The sequence below is a fragment of the Sycon ciliatum genome, chromosome 2 (genome assembly GCF_964019385.1).
Source record: "Sycon ciliatum chromosome 2, ocSycCili1.1, whole genome shotgun sequence".
In the NCBI taxonomy this organism is placed as follows: domain Eukaryota; kingdom Metazoa; phylum Porifera; class Calcarea; order Leucosolenida; family Sycettidae; genus Sycon; species Sycon ciliatum.
In genome coordinates, this window is record NC_088644.1 from 20,949,746 (window position 1) to 20,976,212 (window position 26,467).

General features: G+C 45.4%; 2 protein-coding genes across 2 annotated transcripts in view; one reads left to right on the forward strand and one right to left on the reverse strand.

Annotated features, from left to right (window-relative positions):
- Positions 1–8,771, forward strand: part of LOC135809148 (leucine-rich repeat and guanylate kinase domain-containing protein-like) — a 24,289-nt gene extending 15,518 nt beyond the window's left edge. Inside the window, exons 12-19 of the mRNA XM_065322431.1 lie at positions 831–950; positions 1,321–1,417; positions 1,861–1,974; positions 3,032–3,100; positions 4,882–5,014; positions 5,282–5,374; positions 6,473–6,702; positions 7,874–8,771. Coding sequence (XP_065178503.1) covers positions 831–950; positions 1,321–1,417; positions 1,861–1,974; positions 3,032–3,100; positions 4,882–5,014; positions 5,282–5,374; positions 6,473–6,702; positions 7,874–7,921 — 904 coding nt within the window. The 3' untranslated portion in view covers positions 7,922–8,771. The remainder of the gene's footprint in view (positions 1–830; positions 951–1,320; positions 1,418–1,860; positions 1,975–3,031; positions 3,101–4,881; positions 5,015–5,281; positions 5,375–6,472; positions 6,703–7,873) is intronic.
- LOC135809149 (COP9 signalosome complex subunit 2-like) lies at positions 7,644–26,436 on the reverse strand. Its single transcript, XM_065322432.1, has 22 exons — positions 26,177–26,436; positions 25,960–26,073; positions 25,379–25,456; positions 24,871–24,924; positions 24,215–24,286; positions 23,479–23,568; positions 23,031–23,108; positions 20,469–20,552; positions 19,491–19,511; positions 18,772–18,841; positions 18,543–18,607; positions 18,160–18,194; positions 17,903–17,981; positions 15,652–15,704; positions 14,771–14,824; positions 13,082–13,125; positions 12,804–12,849; positions 12,193–12,229; positions 11,251–11,309; positions 9,713–9,790; positions 9,146–9,256; positions 7,644–8,400 (listed from the first exon to the last, which is right to left on the reverse strand). Exons 1-21 carry the CDS (start codon positions 26,225–26,227, stop codon positions 9,184–9,186), a joined length of 1,335 nt encoding a protein of 444 aa, XP_065178504.1. The 5' UTR covers positions 26,228–26,436; the 3' UTR covers positions 7,644–8,400; positions 9,146–9,183.
- Positions 26,437–26,467: the final 31 nt, after the last annotated feature.

The window sequence follows — 26,467 nt, forward strand, 5'->3', positions numbered from 1 at the left end:
TTGTGCATGTATGTGTGTGTTTGTGCATGTATGTGTGTGTTTGTGCATGTATGTGTGTGTTTGTGCATGTATGTGTGTGTTTGTGCATGTATGTGTGTGTTTGTGCATGTATGTGTGTGTTTGTGCATGTATGTGTGTGTTTGTGCATGTATGTGTGTGTGTTTGTGCATGTATGTGTGTGTTTGTGCATGTATGTGTGTGTTTGTGCATGTATGTGTGTGTTTGTGCATGTATGTGTGTGTGTGTGCATGTATGTGTGTGTGTTTGTGCATGTATGTGTGTGTTTGTGCATGTATGTGTGTGTTTGTGCATGTATGTGTGTGTTTGTGCATGTATGTGTGTGTTTGTGCATGTATGTGTGTGTGTGTGCATGTATGTGTGTGTGTTTGTGCATGTATGTGTGTGTTTGTGCATGTATGTGTGTGTTTGTGCATGTATGTGTGTGTTTGTGCATGTATGTGTGTGTGTGTGCATGTATGTGTGTGTGTGTGCATGTATGTGTGTGTGTGTGCATGTATGTGTGTGTGTGTGCATGTATGTGTGTGTGTGTGCATGTATGTGTGTGTGTGTGCATGTATGTGTGTGTGTGTGCATGTATGTGTGTGTGTGTGCATGTATGTGTGTGTGTGTGCATGTATGTGTGTGTTTGTGCATGTATGTGTGTGTTTGTGCATGTATGTGTGTGTTTGTGCATGTATGTGTGTGTTTGTGCATGTATGTGTGTGTTTGTGCATGTATGTGTGTGTGTGTTTGTGCATGTATGTGTGTGTTTGGACGTGTTTGCTTGTATGTGTATGTATTCGGCGCATGCGCATGTGCATGTTTTGTAGTACAATGCCCGGTAAAGACACGTCCTATCCGATGCTCATCCTGGTTGGCCCACCCGGGACAGGCAAGAAGTTCCTCTGCCAGCGGCTGCTGGAGGACTTCTCTGAATTCTTTGGCTTTGGGTAAGTCCGTAATGGGTGAGTATGTTGTACTTACAAATGACTTGCTGTGCAATGCAGAAGAGCGGATGGTTATTTCTTCTAAATACTGTGACTGAGTATGCCTATGTGTCCGTGCTAGTTCTCTCAGCGAGTATTTATAGTCTATTATTGTACTCAAAGTATATGTACAGCTGGCTGGTCTTAAATGCAGTCCAAAAAAACTGTTGCGCTCATTGCCAGTCTCAGGCTGGTCTGTCTTGATTGCTTGGATCTCTGGAGAAGAACAGCGCTGTACATTGTATAGTGCATGTCATGCTTCAGTCCCGGTGTCATCCTCTCCTATGTTTTGTATTGTTTCCTTTGTCTCTGGTGTACTCTGTGCATACCGTAGAGTGTCCCATACAACGCGACCAAGACGTGAACATGAGCGTGACCAGGAGGACTACTACTTTGTCAGTGATGCCGAGTTCACGTCCATGACAGCAAAGGTAAGTTTGACAGAAGTACGCAATCCTGTTCTCCGGGCAGTTGTGAAGTGCCCTTTCAGCCTTTCCCCCTTTTGCTCAGTATGTGAACTCAGTGACCAGATGAAGATTCTGACTGTACACTTGAGGTTCCTCACTTTGCTCTGGTTAGCACATCTAGCATTGCGTCATGCAGCTCGCATGTGACCCATGACGTTTTTTGGTGAGTTTCTCGATTGGTTGGCAAAACTCTAAGCCATTCTTTACCTTGACGCGTCTCATATACTACAGTAACCGATCTTTTTCGTGCTGTAATTGAAAGCCCTCTTTACTTTTGTACCAACGCTACCCAGCTATATGATCCGGATCTGCATGGTGGTGTAACAGATGCTTTCTCATGCAAATCGTACTTCAGGTTTGACAGTCTTCTTAGTTTAAAAACCCCATGGTGTTGGCTGTGTCTGCAGGGTGAATTCATCGAAGTATCTGATCTTTGGGGCCATCACTATGGACTGAGCATTGACGAGGTTGAGAGGCATGCCAGTCGTGGCTTGGCCACTGTCACACACATGGAACTTGATGTAAGTACTGGCTCACAGGTCGTCTGAGCTGTGTGTATGTTCAGAAATACCCAAGCTCCACTTAACTTAGTGCGGCCTACATCGGACTGCGTCCCGTCCGTAACTGGGAAGTCGTCGCCGCTCAGAACTACATTCAAGTTGTGTACATATGCGCCTGGTCAGAGCTGTGTTTAATCCAGATATAAAACGCTGCAATACAGTCATACAACATGGTCCAGGGATGGTGTCCACAGAAGACAGCATGTGCGTGAATTACCATCTTTCATGAACAACACTCTATTGAGTCCTAAGCAAGTCCGAGTGTGCTGTTCACTACTCGAAACTATTTTAGAGCAGCGACTACCCTCACCACTCTTCAGCTTTAACATGGGTGGCAATGTTCGTCCCTCTAATGACGGATCCTTAGGTCCTGAGTCCAGTTGCGACAAGAAACTGCCTGTCGTGAGCTGTCGCGCACAGTCGCAAGGCACCTGTCTCAGAAGTTGAAGCACGTTCAACTTTTGTGACATGTGACGTGCGACATACACAAATGCAGTACAGTTTCTACCCTGGGTGCACGTGCAGTGCACGTGCATAATACTACTAGTGCATAAGGATGTCGCAAGCATGACAAAGACTGTAAACCGTGTGTCGTTATCGCAGCTCGTCGCAGGTGTCGCAAGTCGCACGTCGTGTCGCGAGAAGTTGTACTGTGAATCGGCCTTAAAAGAGTATAGTTGTTAGACGGCTGAAGAACCACAGCCGATTGCAGGGCTACAGTCACACCTACTAGTGAGGTGGACGGCTGGCTGAACGCACATTGTCTGACAAAGGGCTGAAAGACTGGCGGTTGGTGTGTGCCTCTTGTCATGAGCGCAAAGAGCACCATGTCACATTCATGCCTCATGTCTGGGAAAACATGAAACTATGAGAAGATGTACAGGTGGTCCCCTCCTTCCCACCCCCACCCATCCTGGTCTTGTGTGCAGGTGCAAACATTGCTGACTAAATGAGTACATGTAATGGTGGCTTTCTTGTGCTATTGCTGTTTCTTGCCTGTGGGTTTTGATTGCTGTAGGGCGCACTTCAAATGAGGACAAGCTACATCAATCCACGACTAGTTATGGTGGTGACAAGATCAGAAACTGTAAGGCCTTTAAAACCCTGCAAATATTCAATTTGTCACTGCTACTTGACTGTGGGGGGTCTGTGGGACTTATCCCCTGTCACCCATCATTAGGCGCTGCATCTGCCGCTGGATTTTCCGGGTGTTAGCAGCCGCCACGACTTCCTTCGGGAATGGAGACGATAATTGCATCTTTCCCTCAAACCAGTGAATAATTTACTTTTATTCCCGCAGCTATGCAGAAGACGTTACTTCAGTAACGTCTGGCGCTAGCGTGGGTCCACACAGCTTTAATTTGGTGTTTATTTGTTGTTTGTGTCACGCCTGGAGCTATCCCGTATCTGTCCCGTATCTGTCCCGTATCTGTGACTACAAAGGCTCTACAGGATTGTACATAACAGCTGGCCACAATATTTGCTGGCTCCCGTATCTGTTCCGTACCGTACCATCAAACACAGCTGGCCACAAACAGCTGGCCACAATATTCGTCGTATTATGTATACGACTCCCTGATGTAGAGGGAGATTTGGAAAGAAAAAGGGAGACGAGGGGGAAATGTAATTAGAATGGACGTTAGTTGCCGAATAGGTGATAGGATGCGTCAGCAAAAACATACTTTGGAAGAGAGATCCCGTCGTCTCCAAAATAAGCGTGAACGGGCAATTCAGCGCCGGTCACAGGAACCGTCGGAAGAGAGATCCCGTCGACTCCAGAACGCCCGTGATCGGCAGAGTCAGCGCCGGTCACAGGAAACGTCAGGACAGACATCCCGTCGACTCCAGAACGCCCGTGATCGGCAGAGTCAGCGCCGGTCACAGGAAATGTTTCCATCAGTTCTAACAACATGCACGATGAGCTAAGCAACAAAGCATAGCGTAGGGCCCTGAGCTTCCAAGCTCTCTCGTTGTTACTTTACTTGGCTGGTGCATTGCACAGGTACATGACATGTGTATGAAGCAAGCACTATAGTGCTGTTCACTGGCTATCTTCCATAGTGATCCAAGTGTCTTGATCAGAGCACACTATCAGCTACTGCAACTCCAGGGTATAGCCATGCGCTACACAAGATGAGCATGGGCTGGAATTGTAACTAGTGTAGTAACTGGAGACAAGAACATGGAGAACTGCCCTGTGTAGCGACTGAGACAAAACATCTGAGAACGAGCACGGACACCAAACTGACACAAAACTCACAATTACATGAGATCGTTAGTGGTACGTATATGCATACCTGCAAGAGTAGATAAACAAGAGTGTACAACTCCGGATCTCTCCTGCACAATCTGCAGATACCCCCGCCCACGGCGGAATTTTTTGTTGACGTCACCTTTTTTCAGAAGAACGCGCATTTTGTTGCAGTGCAGTGTGAGAGCACGTGCTGGGCACCGACTTTGTAGTGCAAATGCTGCAAGTGCACGAGGGAAAACTTTCCGAAAGACTCATAGCGCGTGCGTCGTCGAAAAGATTACGTCAACAATAAATTCCGCCGTGGGCCAACCCATCCGCGAGTTGTACACTCTTGTTTATCTACTCTTGATACCTGGTATATGCACAATTATTACATGCCTAGAAAAAGCGCACGTGCCAAGTCAAGCAGTACAGTACTAACAGTAGCTTTTTGACTTTTTGTCCTGCACTTATTTGAAGTAATTTGCAGTTTCAAACATCCCCTGTACATGAATGTACTCTTGTTCTTACTTATAGATGTAGTTAAAGAGTACTCGATAGACTCGTTCGTCAGCTAAAGAGTAATTGTGTGTTCCATAATGAATATGCCCTTACATATTACTCCTTGCTGATAGGTGCATGAGGAGCGCATGTGGCAACGCAGCTGTTACCGAACACGACAGATACAGCATGCTGTGCAGAAAACGGCCACCATTCTGAAGTACCACAACGAGCATCCGTCTACATTCGATATTGGCATAAACAGTGGTAAGTGCCTGTCTTGTGTATAACATTGATGACTGTATGACAGTGCATGCACATTGCTTGTTCTGTGTGGCTGATTGTATATTGCTTCTGTGGGCTGCATGCATATTACTTCTTCTGTGGGCCGCATGCATGTACATGTAACTTGTTTCTGTGCGGCTGCATTCAAATATTGCTTGTTCTGTGTGGTTATATGCATGCAACTTGTTTCTGTGTAGCTGAATGCATGTGCATAATAATTATAACTTGTTTCTGTGTGGCTGCATGCAGATGAACTCGACACTGCCCACCAACAGCTGTGCAATCTTGTCCAGGATTACCTTGGTCTTCCGTTCGATCCTCTTTCCGTCTCCAGGACATCAGGTGAGGATGTGCTGTAGGTTCTGGAATTCAACATTTGGGCATCTAAGAGGATAGTTCACCACTACACCAGCACACCAGGACACCACCGCACTGCTACAAGTACAGAACTGCACAAAGCATGCGTGTGAAGCAAGCCAAAGATCATACTTCTTTTGAAGTACATGATTTGGGCTGAACCCTGATATGACGGTCTGCTGTAGTTGAACCAAGGCGATGATAGCTATGACTTAGCAGCGTCACACTGGTCATAATTTTAGAAGACTTATAGACAGTGTGAACAGCTGAAAGCTGGTTTGAGCGATCATCGATGGAACTGGCATTTCGCTGTGTTTGAAAGTTTGAACGCAGGTGGTTTTTGAAACCAGGACAACCCTCGTACATTCAGCACATCCTGTGACGCAGAAAAGTGGCAGTTTAATTTTTAAAGACCACCTGGTAATTTGATCATGTCACACCTGTACTTGATTGTACAGTAAAAACCTATAATTTAAGACCACTGTGACTAGCGACCCACCTGCCACTGCCGACCATTTCACCAGGCACGGACGCTCTCACATTCAACATGCACTGTGACTAACGACTACCTGCTCAATGTAACCAGCGACCATCTTTTCTTGTCCCAATGTCGATTCTTGACCCATAAACTAGTGACCGCGATGTAGGAAATCAAAAGTTGTTTGAAAGCTCTGTCTTTGAAGTTTGATGACTCTTCATTGTCCTGAAGGAAGACTCTGATACTGCGATTGAACAAATGAACACAGGTTCATTGGACTGTGGACTGCTCTGCACCTGTCATGGTTTAAGCTTGAAAACATTCTAGAAAATTCACAATATCCCCGTGCTCATCACTGTGCCTTACCGTATCATCTACGTGGGATCCATACAGTTGGAGGTTTGGCACCGCGTGATCATATTATGGTGCTAAACCTCCAACTAAAGACCACCTGCAACTAAAGACCCTGCATGGCCCGAGGGGTGGTTGTTTATAGTAGTTACAGGTTTGACTGTATCGTGTGTTGTTCATCCACTGTATGCACCCGTTCTACCGTGTCTAGAGTATTCGCCATGACTGTTGCTGCTACTGCACTGTAACTGCAGGTGCAACAAGCTGTGCCGATGACACAACGGTGATGTCATCTGTGATCGACACCAGTACTAGCACGCTGGACACATTGTCGCGGCGTACCACTCCAGCCAGTGGTATGCGCACTGCTACTGGTACCGGCACTACACTGTCATCCACCCCGTCCTCTTACCTGCATCACCGCAATGTGCACAAGTGGTCTATACCGACCAGCAGCAGAGGTTCATCAACTGGTATTGATAAAGTAAGTACACCTGTCCTGTGGCAGTGCGGCATATGGGCTAACAAAGGCACTCTCTATCACAATTTGTAGGAAACTGATGCACAACTGTAGGAAACCAATGTCATCTGGAGGAATGGGATGCACCATGGTGATATCTGTCATCTGTAGGAATGGGATGTACCATGGTGATACCTTCTCATAACTGAAAGCAGCAGATCTCCTGTGTACTACAACACGGGTCAATGAAATCTTATCTCATGAACAAGTTACCGTACTGGCAATATATATGGTCGCAGTGAGGCCATGAAGCGTTACATTGGCACATGTTTACCGCACGCAGGGCGTTACATGCAAAGTCGCACAGGAGCCGTTACACAGGTTTCTATATTGCCGCAGTCCTTTTTTTTGCTATTGCAGGACTTCCTGCTGCGTCCAGTTTTGAACTTTTCACCACGCGGTACACGTGCTTCCACAGTTTTCAGCCTTTTTTGCAATGAAAAGATCGCCGCACCCCGCCGGACGCGCGTTACGAACGCAACGAAAATTTGTCGCACTAGCCTGGTCGCGCGTTACGCCGCACCCCCCTGCGTTACGCGTTACGCGGCAACATTATATTGCCAGTACGGTAGTTAGTTCCCTGCACACAGCCCATGCTGTGTTTCTAGGTCTGTGGCTGCACAGCATGCACCTAGCGCTAGCTGACTCACACAACTCGACTGGCTTCTATTGAGTAGCAGTGTGCAGTAGTACACTGAAGATCTCCATAGGGCAGGGATCGAGAAGCTGTAGCTCAGTTGTCAGGACTCCGAAGATCCCCCTCCCCCCCTACACACCACGCACCTAGCTGGCAATTTACCCCCCTTCCCCCTTCAGTCCCCTCCTCTATTTCAGCCCCTCACCACCCACCCTCGAATGTGTCACTCATCCCCCACCCCCAACCTCCAGAAACTGACACCTCAAAATGATAGTTAGTATCCAAGTGTTTCGAATTTGCTTGTCGCATCACTAAAATTAATATGGTACACAAATAGCTGTGGGCTAACTCAAAAGAACATAAAAAAGGAAAGAAAAAATATGAATGCTTCTTTGAAGTACTAGTACAGCAGAACCAAACTAACAGATGAATAGTTTCGTGAAATACACCAATAAAAAAGAGTAAAATGTGCACGTGATATCTGTTGTGTGTGCACAGTCATCAGTGCTACTGCTACCACATGATGGTTCACAAGTAGATATCTGAGATGACTACTAAGACCAGACACTGCAGAGTAGAGAATAGCAAGCAAGGCAAGCAGATAGAAGCTGAGATGAACATACTGAGGAACAGGGAGCAAGGAAAGTGGTATCTCAGACTGTATAAACTGGAGAGTAGGAAGCAAGGCAATCGGAGCTGGGAGCAAGGCAAGCGCCAGGCGTCCAACGGCAGCAGCATGGTGGGCGCAGTTGCCACACGAATCACAGCACACCCGTCCGAGAAGCGGCCAAGCAGTTAGAATGTCAAGGAAAAGCAGCTCCGGATTCCACGGAAAGCTTTTTTTTTTTACACTAGCCTAACTGTGGTCATGTTGATTGTTGTGTTCTTTGCAGTAATAAAGAATGTACAAACCTAATGTATTTTATTGGTCCGGGATAGTTTGATAGAGGCTGTACAGAGTATATATTTCATGTGTCAAGCTGCAACAGTTTTTGACAATTTGATGAGCAGACGTGTGTTCGTTTCTGCACAAACATGACAAAAAGAATAGACATCACAGTGCCATCACAGTGAGTGTGCAAGTTATGCCCCTAGCTATGTGAAAGCAACTGCACCTACTTAATGCATACATGTGGAGTAGTGAAATGTTTTCCCACATCATAATTTCTGCCCTTATATCACTGTTTTGGCCTTGATCCCTAAGCCAGTGCCAGTTTTTCTTTGCATCAATCAGCATGATCTGTCACACTACAGTGAATAGAACAGTCCGTATGGGGCTGCATGTGAATATCATCATTTCTGCTGATTACGTCACCTTTGCCAGCCCTGATCAACATGACTCAATGCAAACTGGAGCGAAGTTTAAGGTTTAAAGTGATGTTTCACGTAGTCTCCATCTGTCTATGTTTACCCTATGCTATGGCCACCACTTTCACACAGATTCTAGCATGAAAGAAGGCTCATAGTCAGCCAAAACCGGTATACTTGTGAAAGTTGCGATTACAAACTAAACCGGCAGTAAACACAAGACCTAGTTGAATATCCTTGGCTATGACAATCTTGATACTGACCACGTGCAACACCACAATGCAGCCAACGCTGCTGCCTTGCCCCCGGCATTCCAACAAAGTGTGCAATCAAGGTGGGACCAAGTCGTACACTTTCTCAACACTGCATCCATTCACCAGACAATGGAAGTTCATCCCCAAAAGTTTCGCCCCCTTTCAAAGGTGTGAGTTGCCACATGGTAAACATCGGAAGTTCACTTACTATGAGTACATGTTTGATGATGTGGGTCGTTTCTTGACTCACACCAGCCTGGTGGCCACCCGCTCTGTAAGCGCCGCCAGCTCTTTCGTCCACGCACCCATGACATGATGCCTGCAACAGGCATGGCAAGAGAAAGAGCAAGAGTACTGGTACTGAATTGGGGATGCACAGGAGACATTGAACATCAAACATTGTGCCTCTTCCTTCCACAAAATGTTTGCAACTCACACAACTGAAAACTGCATACATGTATGAGTGGTATTCAACAATGCATCGGATATACTTCGAAGTGCTGAAGTAGGATAGATGAGGGGATTGGCTATGCGATGTGCACAAGGCAAAACCAACCTAACCACAACATTGCACAACAACAAGGGTATCACCACATCATTGCCCCACTGTCTCACACATGTGCATGTGCACACTTGAACGTATACTTCGCCACTGCCAGAAGCTGGTTTCAGACCACGGGTGGACTTGAAAAGCATGACATTTACGAGTGGATCAACACAGTAGCGGCAACAAATGAGGGAGGGCAAAGGAAACAAACACTCGGGCATATCTTACATTGAAGTGTTACTTGCGGTTGTACTCTTATTCATGATGAGGATTTGATTGACCTGATCTATCTTGCCATCAATGACCCTACAATGTCATGATATTCAACACAGACAAGCAAACAGAGGAAATAGATACATATAGGCAATAGAAAGACGGCCTATATCCAGTCCAAGACCCATATCCAGTCCAAGACCTGTATCCAGTCCAAGACCCATGTCCAGTCCAAGACCCATGTCCAGTCCAAGACCCATATCCAGTCCAAGACCCATATCCAGTTCAAGTATTTTGCCTGGCACTGCTGCAAAACGCATTGGATTTTGTGCAACAAAAGCAACTTCCACATCAGACACATCCGACTAGAAAAAGGAAAGGACAGTTAGGCTGTGTTTACATGAGAAGTTTCAACCCGGGTCAAGTTTCAACCCGGGTCAAGTTTCAACCCGCCATGAACACAGATCGACTGGTGCGTTTACATGATGCGTTGCGCTTGATCCAGGTTGAAATCAATCCGGGGCGAGAAATCGTACTAACGTACTTCTGTGTATATCTCGTGCCGAGTTTGAATAGCACTGCATATGCAAATTTCGCGCGAAAGGATTCACGTGACCATACTGGACTCTAGAAGTGGACTTTTGGCGGCATATCAGTATTTGACCCGGGTCAACTGTCTTCATGTAAACGCTGGCCTATTTTGTCTATCATACAGACTTTCAACCCGGGTTGAAAATTCTCATGTACGCAGCCTTACAGAATTGCTCAGACCATAGTGGTTGCCAGCTATTCTGGATTATATGAAGAATGTGATGACGAACATATCAATTTGTTTTATTTATCAGTAGAAACTGCCGTTCATGCATGTGTGAACACCAACAATAAACAAAAACCCACAAAATCATGAATTTCACTACAAAAAAAGTTGTCAAGAGTTAGGAAACTAGGCCAAACACATTGATATGAAGACAGAACATTCTGAAATATGATTGTGACAAACATGCATGATGACCTAGCTACACGAACCTCAATCTTACCAATAATGTCTATGGGCTCTCAATGTCCTGCATTACGGAGGATTAGCAAGACGAAATTCGCGTTCGCGTTCGCTCTCCAAGGAAAGTCGAACTCAGTGACGGAATTCGCGTTATGAGAAGGATTAGCAAACAGAATTCGCACATGCATGACGTTGACACGACGTACATTGTGTACAGACAGTACAGCGTGGTAAATTTATGACTGCCCTGACACGAATCCGCGATTCGCGTTCCGACTACTTTTCCGAACGAAAAATGCGAAAGTTCGCAATCCAGTTCGCGAACTGAAAAATGTTTGCGAACGCGAACGCGAATTTCGTTTTGCTAATCCTCTGTAATATCATGCATGTATCGCTTGATGAAGTGCACCACGAACCTGCACGAAATCTACGGGGAGTACATGTACATGCGCTCTGTTGGCAGGGTACAGTCTCACTTGAGCAAAACAGCAACCCACTCTTGGGACAGGACACACACAACACAGTTTATAGTACCGGGATTTTGCACTGCACATACCTATCCAGCAACAGGTCCACTAGTAGACTCTCCACATCATCACAGTCGATATTCAGCTCCTGAAACAAACAAAAGCAGAAAAGAGATCTGTTATTGAAGCCAGGTAGATTATTGAACCATAGTGGGGCAGACATTTTCATCTACAGTCCCATGTTGACGGTAGAAGTACAGTGCATGTACATGGAACACTACGGCGCAAAGTACCAGCGGCCACCGTTCAAACACGGAGCGTGCAGCACGGAACAGGTTTGAAAAGTACGCGGATGGCCAGCACGGAGTATCTCTTAATTTGCTAAATCCTATATATAGGATTTTGGTCATATTTTTCAACTCAAAATGGGTGTGGCATGAGAATAGCAAAAAGTATGTGACCAATTCTTCCTTGCTAGGTCTTAGTAGATATCGAGAGTTGAATAAGATAATTTTTTCAAACACTACTATCTCAGGCTCATCTCCTTGCCCAATATTACTAAGGACTGTGCCCTATTTTTCGAATCCTATATATAGGATTTGAGATTTTATTGGACCTTGTTTTATCCTTAAAACTGGTAGTTTCATGACGGCATGTGCGATATGTCGTCATGAAACCACCCCGTGCCACACCTGCAATGTTCTTCTGCACATTCACTGCTTCAGTCCTTTCCATGACAGCAGCTGAACAATTATGCTCAAATTTCCAATTATTGCTGAAAATGGGTATTCATCAGAAATATTATCGCCCTAGGAGTCTAAAATGTAAATATTCATGCCTCAAACATATTAACAACTTCCATGAAAACCATTATGTCGTTATTATTGGTCGTGATGACCAATAACAACGGCATAAAAGGCACACATTTTCAAATCCTATATATAGGATTTTCGGCCAGCAAATTAAGAGATAGGGGAGCGCAAAGGCATAAAAACCCCGCCCGCAAGAAGATAACCACAAAAGAAGCTCACCGATGCGATGAAAGGGATGCGAATACGACTGTATGGCCTGTGAGGGAGGGAGGGAGAGAGAGAGAGAGAGACCAGAAAGAGCCATGGAACAGCTTTCACAAGAAAGTTTTACTAAAAGAAACACAAGCTCCAAATCCAAACTCTTCTACAAAAAAGCACACAACCATGCACTCTCACAGGAGAACCCCTGGAGAGAGAGAGAGAGAGAGAGAGAGAGAGAGAGAGAGAGAGAGAGAGAGAGAGAGAGAGAGAGAGAGAGAGAGAATGAGAAAGAGGGGGGGAGAGAGAGAGAGAGAGAGAGAGAGAGAGAGAGAGAGAGAGAGAGAGAGAGAGAGAGAGCCAGAGAGAGAAAGAAAGAGAGAGAGAGAGAGAGAGAGAGGGAGAGAAAGAAAGAAAGAGAGAGCGAGAGAGAGAGAGAGAGAGAGAGAGAGAGAGAGAGAGAGAGAGAGAGAGAGAGAGAGAGAGAGAGCGAGAGCGAGAGCGAGAGCGAGAGCGAGAGAGAGAGAGAGAGAGAGAGAGAGAGAGAGAGAGAGAGAGAGAAATGCACAAACAAGTATTTTGAAGTACAACAGCTAATCATCCCTATACACTTCTCCACAAAGCGCACGTACCGAATGAGCTTGATCAGGACCTGGGTGCGGATGTTGGAAAGTAAGTCTACACAAGTCAACCGAGTCACACCAGTCACACAAGCAAGCATAAAGAAGCAGTGTCACGGTAAATGAGAAAAAAACATCAGAAAGTTATCAACCAAGGAAATAAGAACTCGTGAAGGACTTCATAACACAGGCTGGCAGTGGAATGGAGCACACTGTGGAGCCCACACTGTGGAGAGCACTGTCTTAGTAGGAGAAACATAATCGTACAGCATGAAGTTACTCTTTCTTACCTTCAATGTGCTCCCAGATGAACGAGTCTTCCATGATTGACTTCCTGCAGATGCAAGACATTCAGCGACCAACCAGAACATAGCAGCCAATACAGCACAATGCACTACAATGTACAGTGGTGCCTTTATACCCCGGCACCGTTCATGATCACTAATCTGATCTACTGCTTTATAAAGTGCTAGATTGAAGAGGGACGACTGCACTAGTACCGTAAAAGTCCGTAAATAAGTACCTGCCCAAAAGAAATACTCCCTTCATTCTTTAGGCTCTGTCTGTTGAAGTCAAGTCGAGCCCGATAAAAATACTGCCCGAAATAAGTACGTCTCCACTACCCACAAGTCAGGTCCGAAAGTTAGTTCGTGCCTGAAAGTCAGTACCCGCCCGAAAGTTAGTACGGGTGTGGTCACTAAATTCGAAAGTAAATATGTACTTATTTACGGACTTTTACGGTATTTGGCACTATTTCAGGATCTACGTTATTACCCATCACCGCCAAACAAGAGAGTGACCGCCCGCAGCTAATAACTTTTAATGAAACTAGGGGTGAAAGTTGGCACTGAGATCCCGAGTTCGAGTACTCTGATTTTCTCCGATCGAATATTCGAGTATTCGAGCATTTTTCATCTCCTAAAAATTACACACCAAGGGCTTTAAAATAACATGGTACAACCCTGATTGAACCGAGTAGCAGTCATTTTTCTCAGGTATATTGGTTGGTGGGTCAATTGGGCTCCCTCTACTCGAGAAGAAATGTTCACCACACAGTCTGCACATCACCATCTGCTGACTGCTGCCCTGAAACTGCAGATTTCTGTAGAAAATGCATGTACCATGAGTAACGAGTACTCTGATTTATTCCGAGTACGATTATTTTTGAAAAAACCGAGCGAGTACTCGAGTACTCGGTATAATTGTTTCACCCCTAAATGAAACGAAAAAAAACTCCCTTTTAAGCCAATATCCACCAACCCATGCATTTCTGTTTTTGCAAATATCCACTCACCCATTCCCTTTTACGAAAGAAGATATCTGCAAGCACAAGTAATATACTCCCATAGAGCAGCTTCATAATATTTACCTGAACGAAAGTAGTCTTTTAGGGGTCGTCCGCAATTATCGAAAGTTTTTTCCAATCCGTAGTAGCTTCGAAAGTGGGTGGGTGGGTCAAGGCCAGTTACGGATTGAAAAACTTCCGAAATGACACGTGCGCGTGCCACGTGTACGTCTACGTGTAGCCCCTGTTTTCCACGCGCGGCTGCGCGCGAACTGTCTACTACAAATATTTTTGTAGTTCTGGCAGTTTCTGCGCCCCCGCGCGCGCTTCCTTGGCTGCTCCTGGGCCGGGGATCATAAAGTTCGGCGCATTCGACGGCGAGTCGACACTTTCTATTTTTGAGTTTCACTGTCTCCTTCGTCCAGAGTACCGTCTTCCATGCACTCCTTTGAAGTCCTTCCGTCTAGCGCTGGCGCTGACGACTGTTATTGTTCGATTGTGTGTCCATCAATAATATTTTATTACGGACTGGGGGGGGGGGGGGGGGGGGTGAGGAAAAATTTGAAGCTACTACGGATTGGAAAAAAACTTTCGATAATTGCGGACGACCCCTTAGTTTCATGAAAAAGATTGGCTATTTATAATACGGACAGCCCTGTAACAAGGTCAAGCCATAACGCAACTAATGACTTACCTGTTCTGCTTCAGAATCTTCTCAAACTGCACAATGTCATTGTTCTGATATGCTCTGTTGAAGGCATGTGCATGTGCATGTGCATGTGCATGCGCGCACGCACACGCACACACGCACACACGCACACACACACACACACACACACACACACACACCATTGGACGCCCATCGCCAAAGGCGATGATAGCGATGCTACAGCAGAAGCCATAGCAGCTTGTGCTGGGATTGCACCGTTCAACAACTTGCAAGGCTGAAGAATTGACCGCCACTATTCAGCCTGGTCTACACCACACAGCTATGAAGTGGCTTTTTTTCCACACACACACACACACACGCACACACACACGCACACACACACACACACACACACACACACACACACACACCTTTTGAATTTTGAAATTTTTTCCATCTTAATTATCCCAGGACGCCCAATTTTTTTCGTGAAGATGCAGTGAGAGCTTCCAAGACGTCTGTTGCCGAGATCGTAGATCGCTTGAAAAGGGGGAAACCCCAAGTGTGGAGCGTTTGATTCATGAGTAGAAATGCAAAGTGCTGTGACGTATCTTGCAGGCTTCGTATCTGGGGAACGCAGCATTGTGCCGCGATCGCGTTTGCTGCATTGGATTCCTTGGAGGTTTCTTTTCGATTTACATACTTGGATTGTCCCGAAAGACCGATATTAGACTGAAATACCAAGGTTTGTAGCTTGGTTGTCCAGGTGCACCAGTGCGTAAACTCGCCAACTTTCAACTGCATTTTTTCTCCACTGTACAGTGTTTGCCATAAGGTCGGTTTTCGCATCTGACGGTTCAATTATTAGAATTCGCCAAGAAGAAAGGCAGAGATGTGAGACCAGAGAAAAAACAAACATGTCTTACATGATCAAATTGGTCATGGCCAGAATCTCTGGGTTATTCTTGTATGCCTTGGCCTGTGTTAAGGAGCAATCATATACACAAAGCAGAAGGCAGAAGGTTAGGTAGAGTGGATGTTAATGTTTACTAGAAAACCTGTGTTTACAGGAGTGTTCAGCCAAGGTTGGAGCTCTATACGGTTTGGGGAAAAAAGGCAGGTGTTAACCAGAAGAGGGTTGACCCGAAGTGATCATTCATATGCTGACAAAGTCCACCCAGAGTTTTGGGGATTTCAGGGGGTGTCGGCCGTTGGGCGGTTCAATAACCAATTGAGTCATCTTTCCAAGATTCCTTTCGAGTCTCTCTCACCTCTCCCGGGGAGACCCACGAGACCAGTTTTGGCAGTGAGCAACAAGTGCGTGTGTATGTATGTATGTATGTATGTATGTACGTCCATCAGTGGAAGGACTCGATACAAGTGCAAACTGACTGACATCCAAACTACAGCGGCACCACTCCTGGAGTGCTCCGCCTGTCACCGGACCTTCCGCTCGACTAGCGGCCGAATACGCCACCGATCCAGCAGGGTGACTAGTACCATTTGACTTGTCCCTTCGGGGACTGCGTAGCCAGACTTGGTAGCAGGATCAAGATCAAGATGTATGTATGTATGTATGTATGTATGTACAAATATTACACAGCAATGAATCAAGTCTCATTCCGCTGTAACTCCGAGTTTCGTGTCAAAACACTTCAGACAGCATATGACCAAGACTAACAATCACTAGAATATATATAGGGAGAAGGGGGCAAAGGTGATGGAGGTACATTTCAATAGCGCGAGGAAAAGGGATGACAAAATCAGTGTGATTATAAGAGGAAAAAGATGTTGAGAGTATATAGAGCATAGCCAGGGTAGAGAAACAGCGCGATTTTCTGGCAACACATCAGTACAGATTTGTGCTGCATTGTTACACATCACATTATGGCGGCTAAAAGAGACGAACGCACCGGTCACCATCAAGTGGAGGATTGCTGAGCAAGCTAAAGGGTGCAGCAACGTCAGCAAACGGTGCAACCTATGCGTGACGGAGAAATTCCGCATCATCACCGCCGACAGGAGCACCCGCCTGAATAAGAGGAGCGAGTTAATCTCCAAATGCCGTCATGCCAACAAGTTTCAACTCAGCAGGGTAACGTGATGAACGACAAATACATGAGCCACGCCAGGCTGGGGGTGGCTGTTTTGCCCGTCGGGGCCGGGGAGGTGGCGGTCGGGGCTGGGTTCCGCGGGCGCGGGAATGGTGAGCACTCCCCAGGGCTCATGGCTCCCGTGCTTTGGCGGGTCTTGGCTTCTGTCGCCGGTTTTCCGATGCCTTGGCGGGTGTGGTAGTCACCCCTTGCCTGGCGTGAGTGATTCCCACAACACAATCCCCATCACCTTTTTTACCACCCTAGGCCACAATGTGATGTGTAACAATGCAGCACAAATCTGTACTGATGTGTTGCCAGAAAATCGCGCTGTTTCTCTACCCTGGCTATGCTCTATATACTCTCAACATCTTTTTCCTCTTATAATCACGCTGATTTTGTCATCCCTTTCCTCGCGCTATTGAAATGTACCTCCATCACCTTTGCCCCCTTCTCTCCTTCTCCGTATATATATTCTAGGGATTGTTAGTCTTGGTCATATGCTGTCTGATGAAGTGTTTTGACACGAAACTCGGAGTTACAGCGGAATGAGACTTGTTTGATTCATTGCTGTGTAATATTTGTATTACTTGCTCTGTTCAGTGGGCATTGAGCACTGTAAGCAGCCTAGGGACTTTAGACAACTGTCTATGTATGTATGTATGTATGTACACACACACAACAGGGGCGAAAGGCTGTGTTAGATGTAACTTAAAGTTTCACGCATCTACCTCGAGCTTCCTGGACCAGCCTTATTTGTGTATGTATGTATGTATGTATGTATGTATGTATGTATGTATGTATGTATGTATGTATGTATTTTTATTTCCATTGCTATCAGGTTCGGCCTCATTTCCTCTGTGCTGCGCTGATGAGTTCACAAAGAACGAAACAGCATGCTGTCCGCAGATTGAGTATGTATGTATGTATGTATGTATGTATGTGCGTGTGTGTTTGTGCGTGGTGAGTGTGGTATGTGTATGTGAGATGTGCATGTGGATTGCATGTGCAAGCCCACAAGTTACCTCTCGAGAATCAAATGGGTGATGTGCATGTGGATGGCATGTGCAAGTTCACAAGTTACCTCCTGAGAATCAAACGGGTTAATCTCCGACTTCATCAGCATGTTAGCCAATACCAAATACTTCAGACACGTTGTCCGTCTGTACACAGGTAAACCGAAAGTGAGTATGACAATCCACGATGATTAGGCATGCACATGTACACGGGAAAGGTTGGCAAGACGACAAGTTCTCTAATGGTAGACTGTCAATGTATGCAAACACCCCTAGTTTCCACAGTAGATTTAGACGCCAAGGTGATTTGTTGAGAAAGACTCACCTTGGACTGCCTGATTCATCATAGTTCTTGAATGCCTGAAATGAACAAGCATTGGTACACATTCACAACACACGTGTAGAGTTGCATGTACGCAAACAAACCCAGTTCAAGTCAGATAGCGAGTTACTACCAAATAAATCTTCCCAGTTTTTAAACCAATGAATCGCCACACGTACGAGAAGAGAGGGGAGAGGGAGGAAGAGAGAGGGGAGAGAGAGAGAGAGAGAGAGAGAGAGAGAGAGAGAGAGAGAGACAGAGAGAGACAGAGAGAGAGACAGAGAGAGGCAGAGAGAGACAGAGAGAGAGAGAGAGAGAGAGAGAGAGAGAGAGAGTTAGAACAAGCAGATAAGCCATGAATATACGCAACACACCCTCTTCCTCACCTCAAAGAAGTCTGTGTGAGCACTGTCAAATTGCTGCTCCCGCAGGTGCATTTTCCCACCACATTCTGACCAGGTCAAGGCAGAAAGACAACAAGGAACTCAGGACACACATCACTAGACTAAGGGTAGAACAGGGAAAGTAACTTAGAATAAGGTCCCACCCCGCACCACACAAAACACATACCGGCACAGCTAAAGGCTAAGCTGAACTCAACATGAAGGTACCTACCGCGAATGACACCCATAATAAGAGGATGAGGAATGGCTGACTTGATGTGCAACGACTGCTCATACAGTGCCTGTGTAAACAGAAAAGACAAAAGCACCCAGGATAAGACAAGCAATGACAAGCAATGGCATAGCTATTGTGTCCACCGAGTGGCATACAATGATCTGGTGACAAACAGAAACAAACCAATCAACAACCAAAAATTATTTCAAGACTATTCCAATCACAAACCCCATACTGTAAGACATGTTATTATAACGAGTCGCAAATTTAACGATTGTCCAAAATTCATAGGTTAATGAGAAGATATGTTAACGATCTTGCAGTATTCTGCCATATCCACACACAGCATATATGAAGCAGTACGGCCTCAACGGATCTTATTATAACGAAGAAATGTCGTCCGTTAAAATGTTAGATTTGCTTCCTCGTTATATAATACATGTCTTACAGTATACCACAACAACATGCCAGAAGCAGGTGGAAATGGAATAATCAAAAAGATTTTTATTGTGTGCTGAGCTTGGGTTCAAAAGACATTTCAAGACATTCCCAACCTAAACAAGTATTCCCCAATCAATGAAGCAGTTGGGAAACAACAAAAAATGAAAAAAATTGGTATGCCGAGTTGTGGTTCAAAAGAGATGCACCGCAATGACAATGCGGTCAGTGCCGTTTCTTTGCACAAGAAACACATGCTACGCACACTAACACCCTACCTTCAGCTTCTTGTTATTCTTCTGCACACACATCGTCCAGGTTGACGACATCAAGGAGCAAAAAATCCCAACAGCAAAGAACAAAAGTCAGGAGACCGGCAGAAGTTTGATACACCAAACCAAACATTCACCGTGGCACCAGACATACGTTTTTCAGAACCATCACACTACGATGATGGACACCATACTCATACAGCAGTGGTTTGAATGGCCGCTATCAATGACATGGTCATGCAGTGTGATATCGAAATACAGAATCATCACTGTTTCTTGCCATTCCCTGCAGCGAGCACATTACAGTAAAACGTGTCTAAACCGACCGCTCAAGGGACGGCAAATAGTAGTCTCCTTGCCGAGGTGATCCTGTACTGTATACATTTAGTACTAGTACACTTACCTGGAAAACAGGTTTTACGGAAAATTTCCCTCCACCGAACCACCGATTTTGGAGAATACCGAAAATATTACACCACCGAAAATTTCTGCTTTTACAGTACATGTGAATGTGATGCATATCTATCATTCTGATCGGTACCTCACACTGCATACACCCATGCAATGTACAGTGTGAAAAATAGGATATGTGCGGGTTGCTGCATCAATGGTAAAGATCAAGCCTGACAGCTGATCGACCACATTTCGTGCATGTGCCTAGAGGGGGCATGCAACCTTCGGGGCACACTTCCTGCACTGACGTGCATGGTGAATTGTGACCAGACAGGGCACGATGTGGTCGCTGACGGGCGGTCAACGGTCGCACTGCACGAGTGGTTGTCTCATCCGAGTTGTTTTGACTGGGAACACGTTCGTGACAAGGAAAAAAGGGTCGTCTTGGTAGAGCTGCCGTCTTGATCGAGTGGTCGCCTTCACAAGTTTAACTGTATTCGGACAAGTATGGACATGTGCATACCACTCAGCGCATGCACTTCAATGTCAATGATGCCCTATGTAGTGTCATCACTGGATCTATACAAGTACCTGCTCTGTGTACATCTGAATCTCCAGTGCATAAATCTCCAAAAGCTGCGTTCCTTTCTTCAAATCATCAGTGCCAGCCTCAGTCTATGTGTGGAAACAGATTCACAAACACAAGTAAACAAAGTCCGTGAAGGTGATTGCTTCAATACGCAACTATGCATACAACCAATGCACACATACATACATACATACATACTAGTGATGAAACGAATGGTGTTTTCTTCGAACGAATATTCCCTCGGATATTGCTTTGACGAACGAACGAATATTCTATTATTCTTGTGATGCGCGTCGATCACTTCACTCCATCAGACCCAACATTCATGTTGCATACAGATCACATTCCCACTGGTTACAGAGCAGATTGTACCCAAGAAAAAGCTTCACAGATCTCAGAAAATAATTTTAATACTGTCATCCTCAATACTGTTCAGATCAAGTTTGGAGCTAAGTAACATCAAAAAGTGCGGATTTTTCGAATTTTCGAATATCAAATAATGCTGCCTGCATTCGAATATTTTTTCTGGTGTTGGAATTCTAGAATATTCGAATAATTCCAATACAGTGTATTCCTTACATCACTAATACACACACACACACACACACACACACACACACACACACACACACACACACACACACACACACACACACACTTATACTTGTTGCTCACTGCCAAAACTGGTCATGTGGGTCTCCCCGGGAGAGGGGAGAGAGACTCGAAAGGAACCTTGGAAAGATGACTCAATCGGCTATTGAACCGCCCAACGGCCGACGCCCTCTGAAATCCCCAAAACTCTGGGTGGACTTGGAAAATGATCCCACTTATGGGCTCACCACACCTCAGTAAGTGGGTGAGGACAAGGTGCAGAAAAAGGATTGACGGCATCAGGGTATCCGTCCCGGGATCCAACTGCAGTTACCCCTGCCCCCCAGTTAAGGTAATACAGAAGGTATCGGTTATAGCGTGGGTGTTTGAAAAACTTTTTTCTTATTTCCGATATTTCTTACACGCGATAAATCATGTGTGACATATTATGTGCATGTGCGCAGAGGCAGGAAGATCATCGTACATGCAATGTAGTGTTACGGTGCATGCGGCTGGTCATAGTCACATAGGCCTACCATGTGGCTATGCAACATGAGTTACATGACCACAACAGTTGAACCTGCAGCACTACAACCCAACGCGAGCCAGATCGGAACTGCATTGGACGGATATTATTACTACAGGCGATATCAAGAGTCCATAAACAAGAGTATGCAACTGTGATCTCTTTTCTATGGGCCAGATGCGCGGCGCGCTGCCTTCATTACATCATTCAGCTGCAGTCCGCGCACTGCGGAAAATCAAACACTACGCTTTCCCTCTGGTTGGAAATGAATTTTCGTACGGAACTGGAGTTCACGCGCCAAAATTTAGAGATCGCGTAGGTACTGGAATGAATCGAGCAAAAACGGATGGGCTCGTACGAGAAATTGTGGGTTTGAGTGCATGCTTTCAGAGCGTGATGGAGGCAAGTTACGTAATGAAGGCAGCGCGCCGCGCACTGGCCCATAACCACAGTTGCATACTCTTGTTTATGCACTCTTGGCGATATACTTTGTACTAATCTGGTATGTTTTGCTACACAAAGTCCATTCTTAGGACCGATATATTCTACTGTACGATAAAATTGCTTGTAAGAATAAATGAGCACTTGAAATCCATGTTAGGATTATGAAAACATAATAGTTCATTCTTGTAGGCAGTATATTCTTTTACACGACCACGCTATAACCGGTACGCACTGTACTTGCTACTAGTGTGGGTGGCTAAATCAGAGTGGATCTGATAAAAGCTTCACTAGCACCATTGATTACACAAGAGTTAATCTAGCCAGAAGCAGTCCATGGTTAACAGGTATGTATACTTCAAATTGAAAGTATGCGAACCCTGGAAACAACAAAGGTGGCAGGTACAACATTACACCTTCAAGCAGCCGAGCCTGTTGGCAACAGAACCAACACAATCAGGCAAAAGTGTACCCACCAACCGAACTAGCTGGCGCACACACACACATACACATACACCTACACCATGCACCACACATGCACACACACACACATGCACATACACACACGCACATACATACACACACCATGTACACACACACACACACACACACACACACACACACACACACACACACACACACACAAAACACACACACAAAACACACAAAACACACGTTGCATGACCATGCAGGGCATTGCACGCACAGAAAATGCCAAGTACCGTATTTTCCAGAGCACATGTATAAGCCGCACCGGAGTATAAGCCGCACCCAGATTTGTTTGCTACAAAGTAGAGACATCTACCCTATACTTCACGGTTCATTTGACCATCCCAGTATAAGTGTACGAAAGCCGCACGGACTTTTTTCGGGTGAATTACGAGCTCTGAAAGTGCGGCTTATACTCCGGAAAATACGGTACTGGAATGAAAATTCAGAAAGCTGGACAATGAAATCACTCATTACTGACAAACCAATTCTAAACATCTAGATCAAGGTTACCTACCTGGCAGGATGCTCGCAACTGTCGGATAATTTTCTGCAGCTTGACAAACTCTCCACGGTCAAAGTATAACTTGCCCAGCTGGATAAGAGAGAGAGAGAGAGAGAGAGAGAGAGAGAGAGAGAGAGAGAGAGAGAGAGAGAGAGAGAGAGAGAGAGAGAGAGAGAGAGAGAGAGAGAGATAGATAGAGATAGAGAGATAGATAGATAGACAGAGATAGATAGATAGACAGAGACAGAGAGAGACAGAGCCTAGTCAACACACATTAGAATAGGAGTTATCCAGTAATAGGACACTCACAGGAACATTACTACTGAAGTTGGGCCTGCGTTGTCTACCCACACGTGGCTACACAGTACTAGTAACTACAGTCAAACATGGGCATCAAACAGTGGACAAAAGCGGAGTGAAAACAGCTTTGGCAGAACTGAGAGATGCGGCCATGTCTTACCTTAGTGTTCGTCTTGAACCAAAGCCTCTCATTCTTGGATTCTCTAAGTGCACCAAGGGTTGTCTCATAGAAGCTCTGCAACAGCTCAGTCTACACAGCAACAGCAGCAACAACAAACAGAACCATATAGGAGAAGAGAAGGATGAGAATGAAGCACGTCTCCCTTCTAACCAAGCATGTACCAGCCATGTTCGCGCCAGTCTTATAATCAAAGTGACAACATCTCACCAACGCACTGTAGCAAAGTAACAGACACGCATGCTAAAGAAAGCTGCATGGCAAAGCTGCAAACAGGTTGGTGAGAGCCAAATGTCCTACAGCACTCGGCGCTGCATGTTGCAATATGGTTACCACCAGAAAGCTGGAAAACCAGGGCAAAGTTGAGTTGAAATATGGCACTTAGCATGCGCACTGGAACTAAGTTTATCGCCTCCAAACACCTCACAGTCTCACAGTGATGGCATCTACTTAAAAGCAATCAGGTACATACACAAACAGGACATGGACAGCTGCCTGACCATCACAAGCACGTAAGAGAACAAGTAGCAACACATAATCTCTCGCTCTCGCTCTCTCTCTCTCTCTCTCTCTCTCTCTCTCTCTCTCTCTCTCTCTCTCTCTCTCTCTCTCTCTCTCTTTATCTCTCTCCCTCCCTAAGAACCTAAGAATACATAGCCGGTAGCACTATCCTTCACTCAACATACAGCACAACCACACACAAGTTCACACAACTGACCTGAGCAGATGTTGAGATGTAATCCAGGATTGAGTTGATTGACTTCTCCGAGTAGTTTCTCGTCACTGCGCCCTGTACACAGCATCATACAGACACACGCAGGGGAGTCGGAAGATATTCCACATTGGTGTGGCCATGAAGAGGTGGGGGAATCTGGGCCCCATGGGAATTTTGTAAAATTGGGCCCAAATATTTCATTGCTTCAAAAATCATAAGACACATGTACCCCCGACATGCCAAGGCATCCATCTCGCTGCTGACAATGTCCTTCACTTTAACTAGATAGTACAGAAAGGTTTCACTGTACACTTAGCACAAGTATGAACTATGCAGGGCACATGGCACAGTGTACATGGCCGGTACATATGGCCGGTGCATATGGCCAGTGCATATGGCCAGTGCATATGGCCAGTGCATATGGCCAGTGCATATGGCCAGCGAACATGGCACAGTGCACATGGACTCGCAAGTCAAGCATAACGTCAAATTTCTGTCACAGGGTCCGTCTAGCTGCGCCTGCTTTCCCGCAAAAGCTCTACCTTTCCTCCGCTGCTGGCCATGGAGCCAAAGACACCATCAAGGACTAACCCAGTCTAACGTGAAGTGAATGCCAGGAATGAACAACACAGTAGTAGCATAGGACATTGGGCTGTTACCTTCATGTAGGTTAGCAGCTCGCGATAGTGTTCTATCATTTCCCCATGCTGGCCCTGAACACGCAAGGCAACAATCCACATCAATACTTCAAAATTGCGAACAAAAGGACGAGCTGTATCGACAGGTGTAACGGCTTTAACAATGTGGAGAAACAAAAAATCTTCTAAAACTCGTATGTAACTTATAGGTAACTATAGATGTAAATAGATATAACTTATAGGTTCTTTCTCTTCACAAAAAAATCTTCTGAACCCGCTTATTTGATTACTAACAGCAATGAGCATAATATTCATCAGCTAGTACACCGGCGATTCCTGAAGAGTGTTGTACAAAACTTGTTCGAATCAGTTTGAGGGAAGCAATTCCACATAATGGCTACTTTAGCAATTCCACCACCACCAGTTTGAGGGAGTCAAACATATAAGGGCTACTTTTCAACTTCAATTTGCATTCTTATTATTCTCCTCATTCATATCAATTTATCCTGATGTTAACAGCTCAACCTACGAGTTTGAAGTTAAGCTTCATACACTGTTTCAGAGCTTTGAAACCCCATTCGCACTTTTCCAGTTGAAGGGTCAAAACCTGCACATTTAGAGAGAAAACACAAACATAATAACACACACACGCATACGTCAGTGCCCCGGACCCCAAATTTATGGGTACTTTGGTCTATTTAGCCAAAACATGATGTCATTCCGACTCATTTGCAACATTCCTGACATTTCCACAGCGAATATGCATAAATTTTGGGAGCTACATACAATGTACATCTCAAATTACGGGTGGTGTCTAGTCCCGGACCCCCTGCGAGAACAACACACACAAACATGCCAGCCCTTTGGGAGTCGGGGTGCCGGTGAGGCAATGGGAAGCCAATAGTTAGGACTGTAGCTCAGCCTTGATATTTGAAAAATGACAATGCATGAAAATCCTTCAACGAAAAAGCTATCAAGATAAACAACTTCAGCATGAGAAATCTTCACCGGGAAGAATGAAGAATATTGTACATGGGGATAGGCAAGGAATGGACACTACTCAGTCTCACCACACTTCTTAGAAAAAAAGGGCCAGTGTGTATTGCTTACACTTTGAAAACTTTTCAATGCTGCACGTGGGTCACTCTCTTTTATGGATTTGCTGTTGTAGTACTGGTTCTCCAAATCGACGTCTGGCTCGCTGTTGCTCTCCTCAGAGTATTCCTGGCAACAAAAACCAACAACGAAACAAAAACACGTGCACTAGGGAAGCCTTCCTGCAGAATTTAGCTCGAACACATTCAGTGGAATTCAACATTCCACTCACAAGGTCGGGGTACTCTTCATCGTCGTCATCCATCATAAAGTCATCAGACATGGTGAAATAGCTGTCCAGAGGACGACCAAAGGCACTAAGGAGAGCAACGATGCTGGCAAGAGCTTCTCTTCGGAGACAAGACGAGACTGAACTAAAGGGCAGTAGAAAATGACTTCAAACAAGGCTCTCGAGCACTGGAGTCTGGTGAAAAGGCAGACTACTCTATTCGAGTATTCTATTTCTAATAATAATTATCTGATTATTTTCCTTGATCAATTTCAATCTGGAACTCAAAACTAT

Coding starts and splice junctions, on each gene's coding strand:
- LOC135809149 (XM_065322432.1), bottom strand. CDS start 26,227: ATGTCTGATGACTTTATGATGGATGACGACGATGAAGAGTACCCCGAC. Junction 24,925..25,378: donor TGAAGCTTAACTTCAAACTC/GTAGGTTGAGCT, acceptor TTGCGTGTTCAG/GGCCAGCATGGGGAAATGAT. Junction 20,553..23,030: donor AGTTGCGAGCATCCTGCCAG/GTAGGTAACCTT, acceptor TTCCACACATAG/ACTGAGGCTGGCACTGATGA.